This window comes from Heptranchias perlo, chromosome 10 (assembly GCF_035084215.1).
Source record: "Heptranchias perlo isolate sHepPer1 chromosome 10, sHepPer1.hap1, whole genome shotgun sequence".
Lineage (NCBI taxonomy): Eukaryota > Metazoa > Chordata > Chondrichthyes > Hexanchiformes > Hexanchidae > Heptranchias > Heptranchias perlo.
The window spans coordinates 11172997-11199857 of NC_090334.1; the positions used below are offsets into that span (position 1 = coordinate 11172997).

General features: G+C 50.5%; 1 protein-coding gene across 4 annotated transcripts in view; it reads right to left on the reverse strand.

Moving 5' to 3' along the window:
• Positions 1–26861, reverse strand: part of mapkbp1 (mitogen-activated protein kinase binding protein 1) — a 352050-nt gene that overhangs the window by 51871 nt on the left and 273318 nt on the right. For all 4 annotated transcript variants that reach the window (XR_010964161.1, XR_010964160.1, XM_067991220.1 and 1 more), the window contains exons 16-17: positions 9334–9409; positions 2678–2789 (exon numbers count right to left, since the gene is read on the reverse strand). Coding sequence is in view for 2 of the 4 variants with exons in the window: in XM_067991220.1 (XP_067847321.1) it covers positions 2678–2789; positions 9334–9409 (188 nt within the window). In the remaining 2 variants the exon portion in view is untranslated. The remainder of the gene's footprint in view (positions 1–2677; positions 2790–9333; positions 9410–26861) is intronic.

The window sequence follows — 26861 nt, forward strand, 5'->3', positions numbered from 1 at the left end:
CAAAATCAATCTACATTTGCCGGCAACCTTCACGATATAGGATGGATGCAATAACATTCTTTTTATTCGTTCATGGGATGTGGGCGTCGCTGGCGAGGCCGGCATTTATTGCCCATCCCTAATTGCCCTTGAGAAGGTGGTGGTGAGCCGCCTTCTTGAACCGCTGCAGTCCGTGTGGTGAAGGTTCTCCCACAGCGCTGTTAGGAAGGGAGTTCCAGGATTTTGACCCAGCGACGATGAAGGAACGGCGATATATTTCCAAGTCGGGATGGTGTGTGACTTGGAGGGGAACGTGCAGGTGGTGTTGTTCCCATGCGCCTGCTGCTCTTGTCCTTCTAGGTGGTCGAGGTCGCAGGTTTGGGAGGTGCTGTCGAAGAAGCCTTGGCGAGTTGCTGCAGTGCATCCTGTGGATGGTACACACTGCAGCCACAGTGTGCCGGTGGTGAAGGGAGTGAATGTTTAGGGTGGTGGATGGGGTGCCAATCAAGCGGGCTGCTTTGTCCTGGATGGTGTCGAGCTTCTTGAGTGTTGTTGGAGCTGCACTCATCCAGGCAAGTGGAGAGTATTCCATCACACTCCTGACTTGTGCCTTGTAGATGGTGGAAAGGCTTTGGGGAGTCAGGAGGTGAGTCACTCACCGCAGAATACCCAGCCTCTGACCTGCTCTTGTAGCCACAGTATTTATGTGGCTGGTCCAGTTAAGTTTCTGGTCAATGATGACCCCCAGGATGTTGATGGTGGGGGATTCGGCGATGGTAATGCCGTTGAATGTCAAAGGGAGGTGGTTAGATTCTCTCTTGTTGGAGATGGTCATTGCCTGACACTTGTCTAGCGCCAATGTTACTTGCCACTTATCAGCCCAAGCCTGGATGTTGTCCAGGTCTTGCTGCATGCGGGCACGGACTGCTTCATTATCTGAGGGTGTTACGAATGCAACTGAACACTGTGCAATCATCAGCGAACATCCCCATTTCTGACCTTATGATGGAGGGAAGGTCATTGATGAAGCAGCTGAAGATGGTTGGGCCTAGGACACTGCCCTGAGGAACTCCTGCAGCAATGCCCTGGGGCTGAGATGATTGGCCTCCAACAACCACTACCATCTTCCTTTGTGCTAGGTATGACTCCAGCCACTGGAGAGTTTTCCCCCTGATTCCCATTGACTTCAACTTTACTAGGGCTCCTTGGTGCCACACTCGGTCAAATGCTGCCTTGATGTCAAGGGCAGTCACTCTCACCTCACCTCTGGAATTCAGCTCTTTTGTCCATGTTTGGACCAAGGATGTAATGAAGTCTGGAGCCAAGTGGTCCTGGCGGAACCCAAACTGAGCATCAGTGAGCAGGTTATTGGTGAGTAAGTGCCGCTTGATAGCACTGTCGACGACACCTTCCATCACTTTGCTGATGATTGAGAGTAGACTGATGGGGCTGTAATTGGCCGGATTGGATTTGTCCTGCTTTTTCTGGACAGGACATACCTGGGCAATGTCCTCCCAAGATCCCCTACAAGGTAAGCGAATCAACAGACCCTCCCCCAGCCCGGGAGGTAAGTGAATCAGTCAGTGTTGTCACTTGGTTTATTTAGAGTCTCGGTGCCAATGCACTACAAGACAATATTGCACTTAATCCAATGCACTCCAGTGTTATTCATGCTGCACCAGTACTGCAACCCTGCATTATACAACTCAAAATACCCTCACCAATTTGGAAGGGCTGAATCTATAACTGCACCAGTGGGTGTTCACAGTTTATCCTAACTCGCACCAAGTCCCGTTCACCCATCAGCCCTGTGCTCGCTGACCTACATTGACTCCCGTTCCAGCAACGCCTTGATTTTAAAATTCTCATCCTTGTTTCAAATCACTCCCTAGCCTCGCCCCTCCCTATCTCTGTAACCTTCTCCAGCCCTACAACGCTCTGCGCTCCTCCAATTCTGGCTTCTTGCACACCGCTGATTTTCATCGCTCCACCATTGGCGGCCGTGCCTTCAGCTGCCTAGGTCCTAAGCTCTGGAATTCCCTCCCTAAACCTCTCTACCTCTCTCTCCTCCCTTAAAACCTACCTCTTTGACCAAGTTTTGGTCACCTGTCCTAATATCTCTTAGTGGCTTGGTGTCAAATTTTGTTCGATAATCGCCCCTGTGAAGCACCTTGGGACGTTTTACAATGTTATAGGCGCTATATAAATGTAAGCTGGTGTTGTTTAACTGGAAGTAGGGGTAGGTTTTATGATTTTGTTCTCTCGACGCAGAGCTTCACGTGAAAGTATGGGGAAATGCTGTGAGTGTGAATCAGCCACGCTCTCCTTCATGCCCAAATTTCCGATTTGCACCCCAAGTGCACATAGGCCTGTCTCGGGACTGCCAAACCATGAGGTTTATCCCATGCGGTGGAAGTTTCACTGTACTTTACTCAAGTCACGGTGATGATGCTGCTCCATCTCCCTGCCTTTCCCTGGAGGTAGGTAAATGTTCTGGTCCCTCAGTCAACAAGGCATTGTTACACTGAGAGCTTAAGAATGATGGAAAGGAAAGTTCAGAGGCGGGGGATGGAGTGCAAACTCACGTCTCTTTTGAATACAGGAGGGTCTCCAGCCTTTTTGGACGCACCATTAATCAAGTGAGGACAGTTAAAGGCAGACCACCAACTAGTTGTGAGATTGAGTGCAACAACCTTACCTGCATGGCCAAACATGGTGGCAACACACTCTCCAGTGTAGAAATCGAAGATGGAGAGGATCTTATCAGAGCAGCTGGTTGCAATGTACAGCCCGGAGGGATCAATTTGAACCTGGAAAAGATACATGTGACACACCATCAATACTTTACTCAGCAGCCTGCATCACACAGAGCGAGAGCCGGTCAGCACAGAGAGAGAGAGTGTCGGTCAGGACAGAGAGAGAGAGAATGTCGGTCAGCACAGAGAGAGAGAGTGTCGGTCAGCACAGAGAGAGAGAGTGTCGGTCAGTACAGAGAGAGAGAGTGTCGGTCAGCACAGAGAGAGAGTCGGTCAGCACACAGAGAGAGAGTGTCGGTCAGCACAGAGAGAGAGTCGGTCAGCACAGAGAGAGAGAATGTCGGTCAGCACAGAGAGAGAGAGTGTCGGTCAGCACAGAGAGAGAGAGTGTCGGTCTGCACAGAGAGAGAGAGAGTGTAGGTCAGCACAGAGAGAGAGAGTGTCGGTCAGTCCGCACAGAGAGAGAGAGTGTCGGTCAGCACAGAGAGAGAGAGTGTCGGTCAGCACAGAGAGAGAGTGTCGGTCAGCACAGAGAGAGAGTGGCGGTCAGTCAGCACAGAGAGAGAGTGTCGGTCAGCACAGAGAGAGAGTGGCGGTCAGTCAGCACAGAGAGAGTGTGTCGGTCAGCACAGAGAGAGTGTCGGTCAGCACAGAGAGAGAGAAAGAGTGTCGGTCAGCACAGAGAGAGAGAGAGAGAGAGAGTGTCGGTCAGCACAGAGAGAGAGAGAGTGTCGGTCAGCACAGAGAGAGAGTGTCGGTCAGCACAGAGAGAGAGTGTCGGTCAGTAGAGAGAAAGTGTTGGTCAGTACAGAGAGAGAGTGTCGGTCAGCACAGAGAGAGAGACTGTCGGTCAGCACAGAGAGAGAGAGTGTCGGTCAGTACAGAGAAAGTGTTGGTCAGTACAGAGAGAGAGTGTCGGTCAGTACAGAGAGAGAGTGTCGGTCAGTACAGAGAGAGAGACTGTCGGTCAGCACAGAGAGAGAGAGTGTCGGTCAGCACAGAGAGAGAGAGTGTCGGTCAGCACAGAGAGAGTGTCGGTCAGTACAGAGAAAGTGTTGGTCAGCACAGAGAGAGAGTGTCGGTCAGCACAGAGAGAGAGAGAGTGTCGGTCAGCACAGAGAGAGAGAAAGAGTGTCAGTCAGCACAGAGAGAGAGTGTCGGTCAGCACAGAGAGAGAGTGTGTCGGTCAGCACAGAGAGAGAGAGTGTCGGTCAGCACAGAGAGAGAGTGTGTCGGTCAGCACAGAGAGAGAGAGTGTCGGTCAGCACAGAGAGAGAGAGTGTCGGTCAGCACAGAGAGAGAGAGTGTCGGTCAGCACAGAGAGAGAGAGAGTGTCGGTCAGCACAGAGAGAGAGTGTCGGTCAGCACAGAGAGAGAGAGTGTCGGTCAGCACAGAGAGAGAGAGTGTCGGTCAGTACAGAGAGAGAGAGTGTCGGTCAGCACAGAGAGAGAGTCGGTCAGCACAGAGAGAGAGAGTGTCGGTCAGCACAGAGAGAGAGTCGGTCAGCACAGAGAGAGAGAATGTCGGTCAGCACAGAGAGAGAGAGTGTCGGTCAGCACAGAGAGAGAGAGTGTCGGTCAGCACAGAGAGAGAGAGAGTGTAGGTCAGTACAGAGAGAGAGAGTGTCGGTCAGCACAGAGAGAGAGTGTCGGTCAGCACAGAGAGAGAGTGGCGGTCAGTCAGCACAGAGAGAGAGTGTCGGTCAGCACAGAGAGAGAGTGGCGGTCAGTCAGCACAGAGAGAAAGTGTTGGTCAGTACAGAGAGAGAGTGTCGGTCAGCACAGAGAGAGAGACTGTCGGTCAGCACAGAGAGAGAGAGTGTCGGTCAGTACAGAGAAAGTGTTGGTCAGTACAGAGAGAGAGTGTCGGTCAGTACAGAGAGAGAGTGTCGGTCAGTACAGAGAGAGAGACTGTCGGTCAGCACAGAGAGAGAGAGTGTCGGTCAGCACAGAGAGAGAGAGTGTCGGTCAGCACAGAGAGAGTGTCGGTCAGTACAGAGAAAGTGTTGGTCAGCACAGAGAGAGAGTGTCGGTCAGCACAGAGAGAGAGAGAGTGTCGGTCAGCACAGAGAGAGAGAAAGAGTGTCGGTCAGCACAGAGAGAGAGTGTCGGTCAGCACAGAGAGAGAGTGTGTCGGTCAGCACAGAGAGAGAGAGTGTCGGTCAGCACAGAGAGAGAGTGTGTCGGTCAGCACAGAGAGAGAGAGTGTCGGTCAGCACAGAGAGAGAGAGTGTCGGTCAGCACAGAGAGAGAGAGTGTCGGTCAGCACAGAGAGAGAGAGAGTGTCGGTCAGCACAGAGAGAGAGTGTCGGTCAGCACAGAGAGAGAGAGTGTCGGTCAGCACAGAGAGAGAGAGTGTCGGTCAGTACAGAGAGAGAGAGTGTCGGTCAGCACAGAGAGAGAGTCGGTCAGCACAGAGAGAGAGAGTGTCGGTCAGCACAGAGAGAGAGTCGGTCAGCACAGAGAGAGAGAATGTCGGTCAGCACAGAGAGAGAGAGTGTCGGTCAGCACAGAGAGAGAGAGTGTCGGTCAGCACAGAGAGAGAGAGAGTGTAGGTCAGTACAGAGAGAGAGAGTGTCGGTCAGTCCGCACAGAGAGAGAGAGTGTCGGTCAGCACAGAGAGAGAGAGTGTCGGTCAGCACAGAGAGAGAGTGTCGGTCAGCACAGAGAGAGAGTGGCGGTCAGTCAGCACAGAGAGAGAGTGTCGGTCAGCACAGAGAGAGAGTGGCGGTCAGTCAGCACAGAGAGAGTGTGTCGGTCAGCACAGAGAGAGTGTCGGTCAGCACAGAGAGAGAGAAAGAGTGTCGGTCAGCACAGAGAGAGAGAGAGAGAGAGTGTCGGTCAGCACAGAGAGAGAGAGAGAGTGTCGGTCAGCACAGAGAGAGAGTGTCGGTCAGCACAGAGAGAGAGTGTCGGTCAGTAGAGAGAAAGTGTTGGTCAGTACAGAGAGAGAGTGTCAGTCAGCACAGAGAGAGAGACTGTCGGTCAGCACAGAGAGAGAGAGTGTCGGTCAGTACAGAGAAAGTGTTGGTCAGTACAGAGAGAGAGTGTCGGTCAGTACAGAGAGAGAGTGTCGGTCAGTACAGAGAGAGAGACTGTCGGTCAGCACAGAGAGAGAGAGTGTCGGTCAGCACAGAGAGAGAGAGTGTCGGTCAGCACAGAGAGAGTGTCGGTCAGTACAGAGAAAGTGTTGGTCAGCACAGAGAGAGAGTGTCGGTCAGCACAGAGAGAGAGAGAGTGTCGGTCAGCACAGAGAGAGAGAAAGAGTGTCGGTCAGCACAGAGAGAGAGTGTGTCGGTCAGCACAGAGAGAGAGAGTGTCGGTCAGCACAGAGAGAGAGTGTGTCGGTCAGCACAGAGAGAGAGAGTGTCGGTCAGCACAGAGAGAGAGAGAGTGTAGGTCAGCATAGAGAGAGAATGTCGGTCAGCACAGAGAGAGAGAGTGTCGGTCAGCACGGAGAGAGAGAGAGTGTCGGTCAGCACAGAGAGAGAGTGTCGGTCAGCACAGAGAGAGAGAGTGTCGGTCAGCACAGAGAGAGAGAGTGTCGGTCAGCACAGAGAGAGAGAGAGTGTCGGTCAGCACAGAGAGAGAGTGTCGGTCAGCACAGAGAGAGAGAGTGTCGGTCAGCACAGAGAGAGAGAGTGTCGGTCAGCACAGAGAGAGAGTGTCGGTCAGCACAGAGAGAGAGAGTGTCGGTCAGCACAGAGAGAGTGAGTGTCGGTCAGCACAGAGAGAGAGTGTCGGTCAGCACAGAGAGAGAGAGTGTCGGTCAGCATAGAGAGAGAGAATGTCGGTCAGCACAGAGAGAGAGAATGTTGGTCAGCACAGAGAGAGTGAGTGTCGGTCAGCACAGAGAGAGAGTGTCGGTCAGCACAGAGAGAGAGAGTGTCGGTCAGCACAGAGAGAGAGAGTGTCGGTCAGCACAGAGAGAGAGAGAGTGTCGGTCAGCACAGATAGAGAGAGAGTGTCGGTCAGCACAGAGAGAGAGAGTGTCGGTCAGCACAGAGAGAGAGAGTGTCGGTCAGCACAGAGAGAGAGAGTGTCGGTCAGCACAGAGAGAGAGAGTGTCGGTCAGCACAGAGAGAGAGTGTCGGTCAGCACAGAGAGAGAGTGTCGGTCAGCACAGAGAGAGAGTGTCGGTCAGCACAGAGAGAGAGAGTGTCGGTCAGCACAGAGAGAGAGTGTGTCGCTCAGCACAGAGAGAGAGAGAGTGTCGGTCAGTACAGAGAGAATGTCGGTCAGCACAGAGAGAGAGAGTGTCGGTCAGCACAGAGAGAGAGTGTCGGTCAGCACAGAGAGAGAGTGTGTCGGTCAGCACAGAGAGAGAGAGTGTCGGTCAGCACAGAGAGAGAGTGTGTCGGTCAGCACAGAGAGAGAGAGTGTCGGTCAGCACAGAGAGAGAGAGTGTCGGTCAGCACAGAGAGAGAGTGTCGGTCAGCACAGAGGGAGAGAGTGTCAGAGAGAGAGAGAGAGAGTCAGTCAGCACAGAGAGAGAGAGTGTCGGAGAGAGAGAGCGCGAGTGTCGGTCAGCACAGAGAGAGAGAGAGGTACTGGTCAGTCAGCATACCGGTTGAGTGTCGGTCAGTCAGCATAGGGAGGGGATTCTCAGGTTCGATCATTTCAGAGAATCGGATGGCAGTCACAACCTAAGGTTCTGCTCTAAAGCTGATCTTGTTTTTAATCAAAAAGTCGTAAGGTGAATGATTCAGCCCTTCAAAATGCTAACATGCATGGACATTGAGCAGGTGATTTAATGTGGATTCTCAGCATAAAACTAGAGGGCACGAGGAGACAATCAACGAACCTCAAACAAAACCAGGAGAACAGGAATTTTTCCTCATCGATGGAACTGCCTCCCAGCAAAAGTAATTCCTTCAAATAGGAGCAGGGTAATAACTGGTTAAGAGTGAGGTTAAAAGTCCGAAGGGCAGCTACAGATAGAGATGATTAAATGCTGTGTGGAACATAAATGGACAATGGAAATTCCACAGTAAGGAATCCAATTAATCCAGGGTGTCTATTACAGGAAGTAAAGTTAGATACTGTTATTCTAGAGTATTGCTCAATTTATCTTTAAAAAGTGGAAGGCACTTATCAAACTTTTACTCAAGGGACCAAATGAGTTGGGTCTTGTTCATGAGACTTGCCCAGAACCAATCGCTCTCTCTGACTATCCGGCGCCCGGCCTCCACACCCGCCCGGCCTCCACACCCGCCCGGCGCCCGGCCTCCACACCCGCCCAGCCTCCACACCCGCCCGGCGCCCGGCCTCCACACCCGCCCGGCCTCCACACCCGCCCGGCGCCCGGCCTCCACACCCGCCCGGCGCCCGGCCTCCACACCCGCCCGGCGCCCGGCCTCTAACCCGCCCGGCCTCCACACATGCCCGGCGCCCGGCCTCCAACCCGCCCGGCGCCCGGCCTCCACACCCACCCAGCGCCCGGCCTCCACACCCACCCAGCGCCCGGCCTCCACACCCGCCCGGCGCCCGGCCTCCACACCCACCCAGCGCCCGGCCTCCACACCCGCCCAGCCTCCAACCCACCCAGCGCCTGGCCTCCACACCCGCCCGGCGCCCGGCCTCCCATTCATCAGCCCACACTCTTGCACTGGTCTCTCTCCCTGCTCCTGTGCTCAGTTCCCCATCCTTCAGTACCCAGCCTGTGCTACTGTACACAGACCCATTCAGTGTCTCATTGAAACATCTAAAATTCTTAGAGGGCTTGACATGGTAGATTCTGAGAGGCTGTTTCCCCTGACTGGAGAGTCTAGAACTAGGGGCATAGTCGTAGGATAAGAGGTTGGCCATTTAGTACAGAGATGAGGAAAAATTTCTTCACTCAGAGGGCTGTGAATATTTGGAATTCTCTACCCCAGAGGGCTGTGTCGTTGAGTATATTCAAGTCTGAGATCGATAGATTTTTGGACTCGAGGGAATCAAGGGATATGGGGATCGGGCGGGGAAGTGGAGTTGAGGTCGAAGATCAGTCATGATCTGATTGAATGGCGGAGCAGGCTCGAGGGGCCCTATGGCCTACTCCTGTTCTTATTTCTTATGTTCTCAGTCCTGTGCCCAGGCCCCTCCCCCACTCATACACCAAGTCCCCTCCCCCATTCATACACCCAGGCCCCTCCCTCGCTGAGTGCCTGGTTTTACCTCACGGTCAGCAGCTAACCCCATTTGCCCCTCCTCGGGACAGAATGTGGAGCCAAACCCCAGTTCTAGCACCGTGTGATGCAGTAATTTCCCATCTCACCCATTCACTAAAGTTATTTGATCCCCTCTTTTATACTCTTCGCTACCCAAGGCAGGGAGGAGGTGAGCTCCTCCTGGTCCATTGCCGTTTCTCTTCCCGTGGAGTGAGTGCTCGGCCTCGGCCTTGCTCCCCAGAGCCCAGCGTGAGAGGGTGAGGCTGCACATCTGATAAGAATGATCTCTGCACCCAACATGGTCCAAACCTCTGTCCCTCAGCAGCCTGGCTGAGTCTGAGAATTCACCAACAGGGGAATCAAGGACACAAAATGTTTCATCCCAATCGATTGGCCCGACACCTCGGCCTTTGGTATCTGGACACCCCACAGTTACCGTTAGCGCTCACTTTGATCAGGGTCCCGTCTTCTCCCTGCGATCCTTTATACAGCTTCTTCTGTTTCCCGTTGCTAATGTTAAATATCCTGTAGGGAGGAAGGCACTTATTGTCAGGTGACAATCCAGAAATTTCAGAAAATGTAAACACATTCCACCTTCAAACCCACAGGATCACACAGTGAGACCAATTCACATCCGGTTTCCATAACACACTGGTCAGTCTGTGCAGTTCCTCTGTGTGTGAAACTATTTAGTTTATTCAGTCAGGGCTACGGTGAGGGCTGCGAGGTATATCAGAGTGTTACAGTGAGGGGTGTGGGGGTATATCAGTGTTACAGTGAGGGGTGTGGGGTATATCAGTGTTAGTGAGGGGTGTGGGGTATATCAGTGTTACAGTGAGGGGTGTGGGTTATATCAGTGTTAGTGAGGGGTGTGGGGTATATCAGTGTTAGTGAGGGGTGTGGGGTATATCAGTGTCAGTGAGGAGTGTGGGGTATATCAGTGTCAGTGAGGAGTGTGGGTATATCAGTGTTAGTGAGGAGTGTGGGGGATATCAGTGTTAGTGAGGAGGGTGGGGTATATCAGTGTTAGTGAGGGGTGTGGGGTATATCAGTGTTACAGTGAGGGGTGTGGGTATATCAGTGTTAGTGAGGAGTGTGGGTATATCAGTGTTAGTGAGGAGTGTGGGGTATATCAGTGTTAGTGAGGAGGGTGGGGTATATCAGTGTTTGTGAGGAGTGTGGGGTATATCAGTGTTAGTGAGGGGTGTGGGGTATATCAGTGTTACAGTGAGAGGTGTGGGGTATATCAGTGTTACAGTGAGGGGTGTGGGGTATATCAGTGTTACAGTGAGAGGTGTGGGGTATATCAGTGTTACAGTGAGGGGTGTGGGGTATATCAGTGTTACAGTGAGGGGTGTGGGGTATATCAGTGTTAGTGAGGGGTGTGTGGTATATCAGTGTTACAGTGATGGGTATGGGTATATCAGTGTTACAGTGAGGGGTGTGGGGTATATCAGAGTGTTACAGTGAGGGGTGTGGGGTATATCAGTGTTACAGTGAGGGGTGTGGGTTATATCAGCGTTAGTGAGGGGTGTGGGGTATATCAGTGTTAGTGAGGGGTGTGGGGTATATCAGTGTCAGTGAGGAGTGTGGGTATATCAGTGTTAGTGAGGAGTGTGGGGGATATCAGTGTTAGTGAGGAGGGTGGGGTATATCAGTGTTAGTGAGGAGTGTGGGGTATATCAGTGTTAGTGAGGGGTGTGGGGTATATCAGTGTTACAGTGAGGGGTGTGGGTATATCAGTGTTAGTGAGGAGTGTGGGTATATCAGTGTTAGTGAGGAGTGTGGGGTATATCAGTGTTAGTGAGGAGGGTGGGGTATATCAGTGTTTGTGAGGAGAGTGGGGGAAATCAGTGTTAAAGTGAGGGGTGTGGGGTATATCAGTGTTACAGTGAGGAGTGTGGGGTATATCAGTGTTACAGTGAGGGGTGTGGGGTATATCAGTGTTACAGTGAGGGGTGTGGGGTATATCAGTGTTAAAGTGAGAGGTGTGGGGTATATCAGTGTTACAGTGAGGGGTGTGGGGTATATCAGTGTTACAGTGAGGGGTGTGGGGTATATCAGTGTTAGTGAGGGGTGTGTGGTATATCAGTGTTACAGTGATGGGTATGGGTATATCAGTGTTAAAGTGAGGGGTGTGGGGTATATCAGTGTTACAGTGAGGAGTGTGGGGTATATCAGTGTTACAGTGAGGGGTGTGGGGTATATCAGTGTTACAGTGAGGGGTGTGGGGTATATCAGTGTTCCAGTGAGTGGTGTGGGGTATATCAGTGTTACAGTGAGGGGTGTGGGGTATATCAGTGTTAGTGAGGAGTGTGGGGTATATCAGTGTTAGTGAGGGGTGTGGGGTATATCAGTGTTACAGTGAGGGGTGTGGGGTATATCAGTGTTACAGTGAGGGGTGTGGGGTATATCAGTGTTACAGTGAGAGGTGTGGGGTATATCAGTGTTACAGTGAGGGGTGTGGGGTATATCAGTGTTACAGTAAGGGGTGTGGGTATATCAGTGTTACAGTGAGGGGTGTGGGGTATATCAGTGTTACAGTGAGGGGTGTGGGGTACATCAGTGTTACAGTAAGGGGTGTGGGTATATCAGTGTTACAGTGAGGGGTGTGGGGTATATCAGTGTTAGTGAGGAGTGTGGGGTATATCAGTGTTAGTGAGGGGTGTGGGTATATCAGTGTTACAGTGAGGGGTGTGGGTATATCAGTGTTAGTGAGGAGTGTGGGTATATCAGTGTTAGTGAGGAGTGTGGGGTATATCAGTGTTACAGTGAGGGGTGTGGGGTATATCAGTGTTAGTGAGGGGTGTGGGGTATATCAGTGTTAGTGAGGAGTGTGGGGTATATCAGTGTTAGTGAGGGGTGTGGGTATATCAGTGTTACAGTGAGGGGTGTGGGGTATATCAGTGTTAGTGAGGAGTGTGGGGTATATCAGCGTTAGTGAGGGGTGTGGGGTATATCAGTGTTAGTGAGGGGTGTGGGGTATATCAGTGTCAGTGAGGAGTGTGGGTATATCAGTGTCAGTGAGGAGTGTGGGGTATATCAGTGTGAGTGAGGAGGGTGGGGTATATCAGTGTTAGTGAGGAGTGTGGGGTATATCAGTGTTAGTGAGGGGTGTGGGGTATATCAGTGTTACAGTGAGGGGTGTGGGTATATCAGTGTTAGTGAGGAGTGTGGGTATATCAGTGTTAGTGAGGAGTGTGGGGTATATCAGTGTTAGTGAGGAGGGTGGGGTATATCAGTGTTTGTGAGGAGTGTGGGGTATATCAGTGTTAGTGAGGGGTGTGGGGTATATCAGTGTTACAGTGAGAGGTGTGGGGTATATCAGTGTTACAGTGAGGGGTGTGGGGTATATCAGTGTTACAGTGAGGGGTGTGGGGTATATCAGTGTTAGTGAGGGGTGTGTGGTATATCAGTGTTACAGTGATGGGTATGGGTATATCAGTGTTAAAGTGAGGGGTGTGGGGTATATCAGTGTTACAGTGAGGAGTTGGGTATATCAGTGTTACAGTGAGGGGTGTGGGGTATATCAGTGTTACAGTGAGGGGTGTGGGGTATATCAGTGTTAGTGAGGAGTGTGGGGTATATCAGTGTTAGTGAGGGGTGTGGGGTATATCAGTGTTCCAGTGAGAGGTGTGGGTATATCAGTGTTACAGTGAGGGGTGTGGGGTATATCAGTGTTAGTGAGGAGTGTGGGGTATATCAGTGTGAGTGAGGAGTGTGGGGTATATCAGTGTTAGTGAGGGGTGTGGGGTATATCAGTGTTACAGTGAGGGGTGTGGGGTATATCAGTGTTACAGTGAGGGGTGTGGGGTATATCAGTGTTACAGTGAGAGGTGTGGGGTATATCAGTGTTACAGTGAGGGGTGTGGGGTATATCAGTGTTACAGTGAGGGGTGTGGGGTATATCAGTGTTACAGTGAGGGGTGTGGGGTACATCAGTGTTACAGTAAGGGGTGTGGGTATATCAGTGTTACAGTGAGGGGTGTGGGGTATATCAGTGTTACAGTGAGGGGTGTGGGGTACATCAGTGTTTCAGTGAGGGGTGTGGGTATATCAGTGTTACAGTGAGGGGTGTGGGGTATATCAGTGTTAGTGAGGAGTGTGGGGTATATCAGTGTTGCAGTGAGGGGTGTGGGGTATATCGGTGTTAGTGAGGGGTGTGGGGTATATCAGTGTTAGTGAGGGGTGTGGGGCACATCAGTGTTGCAGTGAGGGGTGTGGGGTATATCAGTGTTAGTGAGGGGTGTGGGGTATATCAGTGTTGCAGTGAGAGGTGTGGGGTATATCAGTGTTACAGTGAGGGGTCTGGGGTTTATCAGTATTACAGTGAGGGGTGTGGGGTATATCAGTGTTACAGTGAGGGGTGTGGGGTATATCAGTGTTAGTGAGGGGTGCGGGGTATATCAGTGTTACAGTGAGGGGTGTGGGGTATATCAGTGTTACAGTGAGGGATGTGGGGTATATCAGTGTTAGTGAGGAGTGTGGGGTATATCAGTGTTAGTGAGGGGTGTGGGGTATATCAGTGTTACAGTGAGGGGTGTGGGGTATATCAGTGTTACAGTGAGGGGTGTGGGGTATATCAGTGTTACAGTGAGAGGTGTGGGGTATATCAGTGTTAGTGAGGGGTGTGGGGTATATCAATGTTACAGTGAGGGGTGTGGGGTATATCAGTGTTAGTGAGGGGTGTGGGGTATATCAGTGTTACAGTGAGGGGTGTGGGGTATATCAGTGTTAGTGAGGGGTGTGGGGTATATCAGTGTTACAGTGAGGGGTGTGGGGTATATCAGTGTTAGTGAGGGGTGTGGGGTATATCAGTGTTAGTGAGGGGTGTGAGGTATATCAGTGTTAGTGAGGGGTGTGGGGTATATCAGTGTTAGTGAGGGGTGTGGGGTATATCAGTGTTACAGTGAGGGGTGTGGGGTATATCAGTGTTACAGTGAGGGGTGTGGGGTATATCAGTGTTACAGTGAGGGGTGTGGGGTATATCAGTGTTACAGTGAGAGGTGTGGGGTATATCAGTGTTACAGTGAGGGGTGTGGGGTATATCAGTGTTACAGTGAGGGGTGTGGGGTATATCAGTGTTAGTGAGGGGTGTGGGGTATATCAGTGTTACAGTGAGGGGTGTGGGGTATATCAGTGTTAGTGAGGGGTGTGGGGTATATCAGTGTTAGTGAGGGGTGTGGGGTATATCAGTGTTACAGTGAGGGGTGTGGGTATATCAGTGTTAGTGAGGAGTGTGGGTATATCAGTGTTAGTGAGGAGTGTGGGGTATATCAGTGTTACAGTGAGGGGTGTGGGGTATATCAGCGTTAGAGAGGGGTGTGGGGTATATCAGCGTTAGTGAGGGGTGTGGGGTATATCAGTGTCAGTGAGGAGTGTGGGAATATCAGTGTCAGTGAGGAGTGTGGGGTATATCAGTGTTAGTGAGGAGGGTGGGGTATATCAGTGTTAGTGAGGAGTGTGGGGTATATCAGTGTTAGTGAGGGGTGTGGGGTATATCAGTGTTACAGTGAGGGGTGTGGGTATATCAGTGTTAGTGAGGAGTGTGGGGTATATCAGTGTTAGTGAGGAGGGTGGGGTATATCAGTGTTTGTGAGGAGTGTGGGGTATATCAGTGTTAGTGAGGGGTGTGGGGTATATCAGTGTTACAGTGAGAGGTGTGGGGTATATCAGTGTTACAGTGAGGGGTGTGGGGTATATCAGTGTTACAGTGAGGGGTGTGGGGTATATCAGTGTTAGTGAGGGGTGTGTGGTATATCAGTGTTACAGTGATGGGTATGGGTATATCAGTGTTAAAGTGAGGGGTGTGGGGTATATCAGTGTTACAGTGAGGAGTGTGGGGTATATCAGTGTTACAGTGAGGGGTGTGGGGTATATCAGTGTTACAGTGAGGGGTGTGGGGTATATCAGTGTTAGTGAGGAGTGTGGGGTATATCAGTGTTAGTGAGGGGTGTGGGGTATATCAGTGTTACAGTGAGGGGTGTGGGGTATATCAGTGTTACAGTGAGGGGTGTGGGGTATATCAGTGTTACAGTGAGAGGTGTGGGGTATATCAGTGTTACAGTGAGGGGTGTGGGGTATATCAGTGTTACAGTGAGGGGTGTGGGGTATATCAGTGTTAGTGAGGGGTGTGGGGTACATCAGTGTTAAAGTAAGGGGTGTGGGTATATCAGTGTTACAGTGAGGGGTGTGGGGTATATCAGTGTTCCAGTGAGGGGTGTGGGGTACATCAGTGTTTCAGTGAGGGGTGTGGGTATATCAGTGTTACAGTGAGGGGTGTGGGGTATATCAGTGTTAGTGAGGAGTGTGGGGTATATAAGTGTTGCAGTGAGGGGTGTGGGGTATATCGGTGTTAGTGAGGGGTGTGGGGTATATCAGTGTTAGTGAGGGGTGTGGGGCACATCAGTGTTGCAGTGAGGGGTGTGGGGTATATCAGTGTTAGTGAGGGGTGTGGGGTATATCAGTGTTGCAGTGAGAGGTGTGGGGTATATCAGTGTTACAGTGAGGGGTCTGGGGTTTATCAGTATTACAGTGAGGGGTGTGGGGTATATCAGTGTTACAGTGAGGGGTGTGGGGTATATCAGTGTTAGTGAGGGGTGTGGGGTATATCAGTGTTACAGTGAGGGGTGTGGGGTATATCAGTGTTACAGTGAGGGGTGTGGGGTACATCAGTGTTAGTGAGGAGTGTGGGGTATATCAGTGTTAGTGAGGGGTGTGGGGTATATCAGTGTTACAGTGAGGGGTGTGGGGTATATCAGTGTTACAGTGAGGGGTGTGGGGTATATCAGTGTTACAGTGAGAGGTGTGGGGTATATCAGTGTTAGTGAGGGGTGTGGGGTATATCAGTGTTACAGTGAGGGGTGTGGGGTATATCAGTGTTAGTGAGGGGTGTGGGGTATATCAGTGTTACAGTGAGGGGTGTGGGGTATATCAGTGTTAGTGAGGGGTGTGGGGTATATCAGTGTTACAGTGAGGGGTGTGGGGTATATCAGTGTTAGTGAGGGGTGTGGGGTATATCAGTGTTAGTGAGGGGTGTGGGGTATATCAGTGTTAGTGAGGGGTGTGGGGTATATCAGTGTTAGTGAGGGGTGTGGGGTATATCAGTGTTACAGTGAGGGGTGTGGGGTATATCAGTGTTACAGTGAGGGGTGTGGGGTATATCAGTGTTAGTGAGGGGTGTGGGGTATATCAGTGTTAGTGAGGGGTGTGGGGTATATCAGTGTTAGTGAGGGGTGTGGGGTATATCAGTGTTAGTGAGGGGTGTGGGGTATATCAGTGTTACAGTGAGGGGTGTGGGGTATATCAGTGTTAGTGAGGGGTGTGGGGTATATCAGTGTTAGTGAGGGGTGTGGGGTATATCAGTGTTACAGTGAGGGGTATGGGTATATCAGTCTAACAGTGAGGGGTGTGGGGTATATCAGTGTCACAGAGAGGAGTGTGGGGTATATCAGTGTTACAGTGAGGGGTGTGGGGTATATCAGTGTTACAGTGAGGGGTGTGGGGTATATCAGTGTTACAGTGAGGGGTTTGGGGTATATCAGTGTTACAGTGAGGGGTGTGGGTTTATCAGTGTTACAGTGAGGGGTGTGGGTATATCAGCGTTAGTGAGGGGTGTGGGGTATATCAGTGTTACAGTGAGGGGTGTGGGGTATATCAGTGTTAGAGTGAGAGGTGTGGGTGTATCAGTGTTAGTGAGGGGAGTGGGGTATATCAGTGTTACAGTGAGGGGTGTGGGGTATATCAGTGTTACAGTGAGGGGTGTGGGGTATATCAGTGTTACAGTGAGGGGTGTAGGGTATATCAGTGTTAGTGAGGGGTGTGGGGTATATCAGTGTTAGTGAGGGGTGTGGGGTATATCAGTGTTACAGTGAGGGGTATGGGTATATCAGTGTTACAGTGAGTGGTGTGGGGTATATCAGTGTTACAGTGAGGAGTGTGGGGTATATCAGTGTTACAGTGAGGGGTGTGGGGTATATCAGTGTTACAGTGAGGGGTGTGGGGTACATCAGTGTTACAGTGAGGGGTGTGGGGTATATCAGTGTTACCGTGAGGGGTTTGGGGTATATCAGTGTTACAGTGAGGGGTGTGGGTATATCAGTGTTACAGTGAGGGGTGTGGGTATATCAGCGTTAGTGAGGGGTGTGGGGTATATCAGTGTTACAGTGAGGGGTGTGGGGTATATCAGTGTTAGAGTGAGAGGTGTGGGTATATCAGTGTTAGTGAGGGGAGTGGGGTATATCAGTGTTACAGTGAGGGGTGTGGGTATATCAGTGTTAGTGAGGGGTGTGGGGTATATCAGTGTTACAGTGAGGGGTGTGGGGTATATCAGCGTTAGTGAGGGGTGTGGGGTATATCAGTGTTAGTGAGGGGTGTGGGGTATATCATTGTTAGAGTGGGAGGTGTGGGTATATCAGTGTTAGTGAGGGGTGTGGGGTATATCAGTGTTACAGTGAGGGGTGTGGGTATATCAGTGTTAGTGAGAGGTGTGGGGTATATCAGTGTTACAGTGAGGGGTGTGGGTATATCAGTGTTAGTGAGGGATGTGGGGTATATCAGTGTTACAGTGAGGGGTGTGGGGTATATCAGCGTTAGTGAGGGGTGTGGGGTATATCAGTGTTACAGTGAGGAGTGTGGGGTATATCAGTGTTAGTGAGGAGTGTGGGGTATATCAGTGTTAGTGAGGGGTGTGGGGTATATCAGTGTTACAGTGAGGGGTGTGGGGTATACCAGTGTTAGTGAGGGGTGTGGGGTATATCAGTGTTACAGTGAGGAGTGTGGGGTATATCAGTGTTAGTGAGGGGTGTGGGGTATATCAGTGTTAGTGAGGGGTGTGGGTATATCAGTGTTAGTGAGGAGTGTGGGTTATATCAGTGTTAGTGAGGAAGGTGGGGTATATCAGTGTTAGTGAGGAGTGTGGGTATATCAGTGTTACAGTGAGGGGTGTGGGTATATCAGTGTTAGTGAGGAGTGTGGGGTATATCAGTGTTAGTGAGGAGTGTGGGGTATATCAGTGTTAGTGAGGGGTGTGGGGTACATCAGTGTTAGAGTGAGAGGTGTGGGTATATCAGTGTTAGTGAGGGGAGTGGGGTATATCAGTGTTACAGTGAGGGGTGTGGGTATATCAGTGTTAGTGAGGGGTGTGGGGTATATCAGTGTTACAGTGAGGGGTGTGGGGTATATCAGCGTTAGTGAGGGGTGTGGGGTATATCAGTGTTAGTGAGGGGTGTGGGGTATATCAGTGTGAGAGTGGGAGGTGTGGGTATATCAGTGTTAGTGAGGGGTGTGGGGTATATCAGTGTTACAGTGAGGGGTGTGGGTATATCAGTGTTAGTGAGGGGTGTGTGGTATATCAGTGTTACAGTGAGGGGTGTGGGTATATCAGTGTTAGTGAGGGATGTGGGGTATATCAGTGTTACAGTGAGGGGTGTGGGGTATATCAGCGTTAGTGAGGGGTGTGGGGTATATCAGTGTTACAGTGAGGAGTGTGGGGTATATCAGTGTCAGTGAGGAGTGTGGGGTATATCAGTGTTACAGTGAGGGGTGTGGGGTATATCAGTGTTAGTGAGCGGTGTGGGGTATATCAGTGTTACAGTGAGGAGTGTGGGGTATATCAGTGTTAGTGAGGGGTGTGGGGTATATCAGTGTTAGTGAGGGGTGTGGGGTATATCAGTGTTAGTGAGGGGTGTGGAGTATATCAGTGTTAGTGAGGGGTGTGGGTATCTCAGTGTTAGTGAGGAGTGTGGGGTATATCAGTGTTAGTGAGGAGTGTGGGTATCTCAGTGTTAGTGAGGAGTGTGGGGTATATCAGTGTTAGTGAGGAGTGTGGGTATCTCAGTGTTAGTGAGGAGTGTGGGGTATATCAGTGTTAGTGAGGGGTGTGGGGTATATCAGTGTTAGTGAGGAGTGTGGGGTATATCAGTGTTAGTGAGGAAGGTGGGGTATATCAGTGTTAGTGAGGAGTGTGGGTATATCAGTGTTAGTGAGGAGTGTGGGTATCTCAGTGTTAGTGAGGAGTGTGGGGTATATCAGTGTTAGTGAGGGGTGTGGGTATATCAGTGTTAGTGAGGAGTGTGGGTATCTCAGTGTTAGTGAGGAGTGTGGGGTATATCAGTGTTAGTGAGGGGTGTGGGGTATATCAGTGTTAGTGAGGGGTGTGGGTATCTCAGTGTTAGTGAGGAGTGTGGGGTATATCAGTGTTAGTGAGGAGTGTGGGGTATATCAGTGTTAGTGAGGGGTGTGGGGTATATCAGTGTTAGTGAGGGGTGTGGGTATCTCAGTGTTAGTGAGGAGTGTGGGGTATATCAGTGTTAGTGAGGAAGGTGGGGTATATCAGTGTTAGTGAGGAGTGTGGGTATATCAGTGTTAGTGAGGAGTGTGGGGTATATCAGTGTTACAGTGAGGGTTGTGGGGTATATCAGTGTTACAGTGAGGGGTGTGGGGTATATCAGTGTTAGTGAGGAGTGTGGGTATATCAGTGTTGTTGAGGAGTGTGGGGTCTATCAGTGTTAGTGAGGAGGGTGGGGTATATCAGTGTTAGTGAGGAGTGTGGGGTATATCAGTGTTAGTGAGGGGTGTGGGGTATATCAGTGTTACAGTGAGAGGTGTGGGGTATATCAGTGTTACAGTGAGGGGTGTGGGTATATCAGTGTTACAGTGAGGGGTGTGGGTATAACAGCGTTAGTGAGGGGTGTGGGGTATATCAGTGTTAGTGAGGGGTGTGGGGTATATCAGTGTTACAGTGAGGGGTGTGGGTATATCAGTGTTACAGTGAGGGGTGTGGGGTATATCAGTGTTAGTGAGGAGTGTGGGGTATATCAGTGTTAGTGAGGGGTGTGGGTATATCAGTGTTACAGTGAGGGGTGTGGGTATATCAGTGTTAGTGAGGAGTGTGGGTATATCAGTGTTAGTGAGGAGTGTGGGGTATATCAGTGTTACAGTGAGGGGTGTGGGGTATATCAGTGTTAGTGAGGGGTGTGGGGTATATCAGTGTTAGTGAGGAGTGTGGGGTATATCAGTGTTAGTGAGGGGTGTGGGTATATCAGTGTTACAGTGAGGGGTGTGGGGTATATCAGTGTTAGTGAGGAGTGTGGGGTATATCAGCGTTAGTGAGGGGTGTGGGGTATATCAGTGTTAGTGAGGGGTGTGGGGTATATCAGTGTCAGTGAGGAGTGTGGGTATATCAGTGTCAGTGAGGAGTGTGGGGTATATCAGTGTGAGTGAGGAGGGTGGGGTATATCAGTGTTAGTGAGGAGTGTGGGGTATATCAGTGTTAGTGAGGGGTGTGGGGTATATCAGTGTTACAGTGAGGGGTGTGGGTATATCAGTGTTAGTGAGGAGTGTGGGTATATCAGTGTTAGTGAGGAGTGTGGGGTATATCAGTGTTAGTGAGGAGGGTGGGGTATATCAGTGTTTGTGAGGAGTGTGGGGTATATCAGTGTTAGTGAGGGGTGTGGGGTATATCAGTGTTACAGTGAGAGGTGTGGGGTATATCAGTGTTACAGTGAGGGGTGTGGGGTATATCAGTGTTACAGTGAGGGGTGTGGGGTATATCAGTGTTAGTGAGGGGTGTGTGGTATATCAGTGTTACAGTGATGGGTATGGGTATATCAGTGTTAAAGTGAGGGGTGTGGGGTATATCAGTGTTACAGTGAGGAGTGTGGGGTATATCAGTGTTACAGTGAGGGGTGTGGGGTATATCAGTGTTACAGTGAGGGGTGTGGGGTATATCAGTGTTAGTGAGGAGTGTGGGGTATATCAGTGTTAGTGAGGGGTGTGGGGTATATCAGTGTTCCAGTGAGAGGTGTGGGTATATCAGTGTTACAGTGAGGGGTGTGGGGTATATCAGTGTTAGTGAGGAGTGTGGGGTATATCAGTGTGAGTGAGGAGTGTGGGGTATATCAGTGTTAGTGAGGGGTGTGGGGTATATCAGTGTTACAGTGAGGGGTGTGGGGTATATCAGTGTTACAGTGAGGGGTGTGGGGTATATCAGTGTTACAGTGAGAGGTGTGGGGTATATCAGTGTTACAGTGAGGGGTGTGGGGTATATCAGTGTTACAGTGAGGGGTGTGGGGTATATCAGTGTTACAGTGAGGGGTGTGGGGTACATCAGTGTTACAGTAAGGGGTGTGGGTATATCAGTGTTACAGTGAGGGGTGTGGGGTATATCAGTGTTACAGTGAGGGGTGTGGGGTACATCAGTGTTTCAGTGAGGGGTGTGGGTATATCAGTGTTACAGTGAGGGGTGTGGGGTATATCAGTGTTCGTGAGGAGTGTGGGGTATATCAGTGTTGCAGTGAGGGGTGTGGGGTATATCGGTGTTAGTGAGGGGTGTGGGGTATATCAGTGTTAGTGAGGGGTGTGGGGCACATCAGTGTTGCAGTGAGGGGTGTGGGGTATATCAGTGTTAGTGAGGGGTGTGGGGTATATCAGTGTTGCAGTGAGAGGTGTGGGGTATATCAGTGTTACAGTGAGGGGTCTGGGGTTTATCAGTATTACAGTGAGGGGTGTGGGGTATATCAGTGTTACAGTGAGGGGTGTGGGGTATATCAGTGTTAGTGAGGGGTGTGGGGTATATCAGTGTTACAGTGAGGGGTGTGGGGTATATCAGTGTTACAGTGAGGGATGTGGGGTATATCAGTGTTAGTGAGGAGTGTGGGGTATATCAGTGTTAGTGAGGGGTGTGGGGTATATCAGTGTTACAGTGAGGGGTGTGGGGTATATCAGTGTTACAGTGAGGGGTGTGGGGTATATCAGTGTTACAGTGAGAGGTGTGGGGTATATCAGTGTTAGTGAGGGGTGTGGGGTATATCAGTGTTACAGTGAGGGGTGTGGGGTATATCAGTGTTAGTGAGGGGTGTGGGGTATATCAGTGTTACAGTGAGGGGTGTGGGGTATATCAGTGTTAGTGAGGGGTGTGGGGTATATCAGTGTTACAGTGAGGGGTGTGGGGTATATCAGTGTTAGTGAGGGGTGTGGGGTATATCAGTGTTAGTGAGGGGTGTGGGGTATATCAGTGTTAGTGAGGGGTGTGGGGTATATCAGTGTTAGTGAGGGGTGTGGGGTATATCAGTGTTACAGTGAGGGGTGTGGGGTATATCAGTGTTACAGTGAGGGGTGTGGGGTATATCAGTGTTACAGTGAGGGGTGTGGGGTATATCAGTGTTAGTGAGGGGTGTGGGGTATATCAGTGTTAGTGAGGGGTGTGGGGTATATCAGTGTTACAGTGAGGGGTGTGGGTATATCAGTGTTAGTGAGGAGTGTGGGTATATCAGTGTTAGTGAGGAGTGTGGGGTATATCAGTGTTACAGTGAGGGGTGTGGGGTATATCAGCGTTAGTGAGGGGTGTGGGGTATATCAGTGTTAGTGAGGGGTGTGGGGTATATCAGTGTCAGTGAGGAGTGTGGGTATATCAGTGTCAGTGAGGAGTGTGGGGTATATCAGTGTTAGTGAGGAGGGTGGGGTATATCAGTGTTAGTGAGGAGTGTGGGGTATATCAGTGTTAGTGAGGGGTGTGGGGTATATCAGTGTTACAGTGAGGGGTGTGGGTATATCAGTGTTAGTGAGGAGTGTGGGGTATATCAGTGTTAGTGAGGAGGGTGGGGTATATCAGTGTTTGTGAGGAGTGTGGGGTATATCAGTGTTAGTGAGGGGTGTGGGGTATATCAGTGTTACAGTGAGAGGTGTGGGGTATATCAGTGTTACAGTGAGGGGTGTGGGGTATATCAGTGTTACAGTGAGGGGTGTGGGGTATATCAGCGTTAGTGAGGGGTGTGTGGTATATCAGTGTTACAGTGATGGGTATGGGTATATCAGTGTTAAAGTGAGGGGTGTGGGGTATATCAGTGTTACAGTGAGGAGTGTGGGGTATATCAGTGTTACAGTGAGGGGTGTGGGGTGTATCAGTGTTACAGTGAGGGGTGTGGGGTATATCAGTGTTAGTGAGGAGTGTGGGGTATATCAGTGTTAGTGAGGGGTGTGGGGTATATCAGTGTTACAGTGAGGGGTGTGGGGTATATCAGTGTTACAGTGAGGGGTGTGGGGTATATCAGTGTTACAGTGAGAGGTGTGGGGTATATCAGTGTTACAGTGAGGGGTGTGGGGTATATCAGTGTTACAGTGAGGGGTGTGGGGTATATCAGTGTTACAGTGAGGGGTGTGGGGTACATCAGTGTTAAAGTAAGGGGTGTGGGTATATCAGTGTTACAGTGAGGGGTGTGGGGGATATCAGTGTTACAGTGAGGGGTGTGGGGTACATCAGTGTTTCAGTGAGGGGTGTGGGTATATCAGTGTTACAGTGAGGGGTGTGGGGTATATCAGTGTTAGTGAGGAGTGTGGGGTATATCAGTGTTGCAGTGAGGGGTGTGGGGTATATCGGTGTTAGTGAGGGGTGTGGGGTATATCAGTGTTAGTGAGGGGTGTGGGGCACATCAGTGTTGCAGTGAGGGGTGTGGGGTATATCAGTGTTAGTGAGGGGTGTGGGGTATATCAGTGTTGCAGTGAGAGGTGTGGGGTATATCAGTGTTACAGTGAGGGGTCTGGGGTTTATCAGTATTACAGTGAGGGGTGTGGGGTATATCAGTGTTACAGTGAGGGGTGTGGGGTATATCAGTGTTGGTGAGGGGTGTGGGGTATATCAGTGTTACAGTGAGGGGTGTGGGGTATATCAGTGTTACAGTGAGGGGTGTGGGGTACATCAGTGTTAGTGAGGAGTGTGGGGTATATCAGTGTTAGTGAGGGGTGTGGGGTATATCAGTGTTACAGTGAGGGGTGTGGGGTATATATCAGTGTTACAGTGAGGGGTGTGGGGTATATCAGTGTTACAGTGAGAGGTGTGGGGTATATCAGTGTTAGTGAGGGGTGTGGGGTATATCAGTGTTACAGTGAGGGGTGTGGGGTATATCAGTGTTAGTGAGGGGTGTGGGGTATATCAGTGTTACAGTGAGGGGTTCGGGGTATATCAGTGTTAGTGAGGGGTGTGGGGTATATCAGTGTTACAGTGAGGGGTGTGGGGTATATCAGTGTTAGTGAGGGGTGTGGGGTATATCAGTGTTTGTGAGGGGTGTGGGGTATATCAGTGTTAGTGAGGGGTGTGGGGTATATCAGTGTTAGTGAGGGGTGTGGGGTATATCAGTGTTACAGTGAGGGGTGTGGGGTATATCAGTGTTACAGTGAGGGGTGTGGGGTATATCAGTGTTAGTGAGGGGTGTGGGGTATATCAGTGTTAGTGAGGGGTGTGGGGTATATCAGTGTTAGTGAGGGGTGTGGGGTATATCAGTGTTAGTGAGGGGTGTGGGGTATATCAGTGTTACAGTGAGGGGTGTGGGGTATATCAGTGTTAGTGAGGGGTGTGGGGTATATCAGTGTTAGTGAGGGGTGTGGGGTATATCAGTGTTACAGTGAGGGGTATGGGTATATCAGTGTAACAGTGAGGGGTGTGGGGTATATCAGTGTCACAGAGAGGAGTGTGGGGTATATCAGTGTTACAGTGAGGGGTGTGGGGTATATCAGTGTTACAGTGAGGGGTGTGGGGTATATCAGTGTTACAGAGAGGGGTTTGGGGTATATTAGTGTTACAGTGAGGGGTGTGGGTTTATCAGTGTTACAGTGAGGGGTGTGGGTATATCAGCGTTAGTGAGGGGTGTGGGGTATATCAGTGTTACAGTGAGGGGTGTGGGGTATATCAGTGTTAGAGTGAGAGGTGTGGGTGTATCAGTGTTAGTGAGGGGAGTGGGGTATATCAGTGTTACAGTGAGGGGTGTGGGGTATATCAGTGTTACAGTGAGGGGTGTGGGGTATATCAGTGTTACAGTGAGGGGTGTGGGGTATATCAGTGTTAGTGAGGGGTGTGGGGTATATCAGTGTTAGTGAGGGGTGTGGGGTATATCAGTGTTACAGTGAGGGGTATGGGTATATCAGTGTTACAGTGAGGGGTGTGGGGTATATCAGTGTTACAGTGAGGAGTGTGGGGTATATCAGTGTTACAGTGAGGGGTGTGGGGTATATCAGTGTTACAGTGAGGGGTGTGGGGTACATCAGTGTTACAGTGAGGGGTGTGGGGTATATCAGTGTTACAGTGAGGGGTTTGGGGTATATCAGTGTTACAGTGAGGGGTGTGGGTATATCAGTGTTACAGTGAGGGGTGTGGGTATATCAGCGTTAGTGAGGGGTGTGGGGTATATCAGTGTTACAGTGAGGGGTGTGGGGTATATCAGTGTTAGAGTGAGAGGTGTGGGTATATCAGTGTTAGTGAGGGGAGTGGGGTATATCAGTGTTACAGTGAGGGGTGTGGGTATATCAGTGTTAGTGAGGGGTGTGGGGTATATCAGTGTTACAGTGAGGGGTGTGGGGTATATCAGCGTTAGTGAGGGGTGTGGGGTATATCAGTGTTAGTGAGGGGTGTGGGGTATATCATTGTTAGAGTGGGAGGTGTGGGTATATCAGTGTTAGTGAGGGGTGTGGGGTATATCAGTGTTACAGTGAGGGGTGTGGGTATATCAGTGTTAGTGAGAGGTGTGGGGTATATCAGTGTTACAGTGAGGGGTGTGGGTATATCAGTGTTAGTGAGGGATGTGGGGTATATCAGTGTTACAGTGAGGGGTGTGGGGTATATCAGCGTTAGTGAGGGGTGTGGGGTATATCAGTGTTACAGTGAGGAGTGTGGGGTATATCAGTGTTAGTGAGGAGTGTGGGGTATATCAGTGTTAGTGAGGGGTGTGGGGTATATCAGTGTTACAGTGAGGGGTGTGGCGTATATCAGTGTTAGTGAGGGGTGTGGGGTATATCAGTGTTAGTGAGGGGTGTGGGAAAATCAGTGTTAGTGAGGAGTGTGGGTTATATCAGTGTTAGTGAGGAAGGTGGGGTATATCAGTGTTAGTGAGGAGTGTGGGTATATCAGTGTTACAGTGAGGGGTGTGGGTATATCAGTGTTAGTGAGGAGTGTGGGGTATATCAGTGTTAGTGAGAAGTGTGGGGTATATCAGTGTTAGTGAGGGGTGTGGGGTACATCAGTGTTAGAGTGAGAGGTGTGGGTATATCAGTGTTAGTGAGGGGAGTGGGGTATATCAGTGTTACAGTGAGGGGTTTGGGTATATCAGTGTTAGTGAGGGGTGTGGGGTATATCAGTGTTACAGTGAGGGGTGTGGGGTATATCAGCGTTAGTGAGGGGTGTGGGGTATATCAGTGTTAGTGAGGGGTGTGGGGTATATCAGTGTTAGAGTGGGAGGTGTGGGTATATCAGTGTTAGTGAGGGGTGTGGGGTATATCAGTGTTACAGTGAGGGGTGTGGGTATATCAGTGTTAGTGAGGGGTGTGGGGTATATCAGTGTTACAGTGAGGGGTGTGGGTATATCAGTGTTAGTGAGGGATGTGGGGTATATCAGTGTTACAGTGAGGGGTGTGGGGTATATCAGCGTTAGTGAGGGGTGTGGGGTATATCAGTGTTACAGTGAGGAGTGTGGGGTATATCAGTGTTAGTGAGGAGTGTGGGGTATATCAGTGTTAGTGAGGGGTGTGGGGTATATCAGTGTTACAGTGAGGGGTGTGGGGTATATCAGTGTTAGTGAGGGGTGTGGGGTATATCAGTGTTACAGTGAGGAGTGTGGGGTATATCAGTGTTAGTGAGGGGTGTGGGGTATATCAGTGTTAGTGAGGGGTGTGGGTATATCAGTGTTAGTGAGGAGTGTGGGGTATATCAGTGTTAGTGAGGAAGGTGGGGTATATCAGTGTTAGTGAGGAGTGTGGGTATATCAGTGTTAGTGAGGAGTGTGGGTATCTCAGTGTTAGTGAGGAGTGTGGGGTATATCAGTGTTAGTGAGGGGTGTGGGTATCTCAGTGTTAGTGAGGAGTGTGGGTATCTCAGTGTTAGTGAGGAGTGTGGGGTATATCAGTGTTAGTGAGGGGTGTGGGGTATATCAGTGTTAGTGAGGAGTGTGGGTATATCAGTGTTGTTGAGGAGTGTGGGGTCTATCAGTGTTAG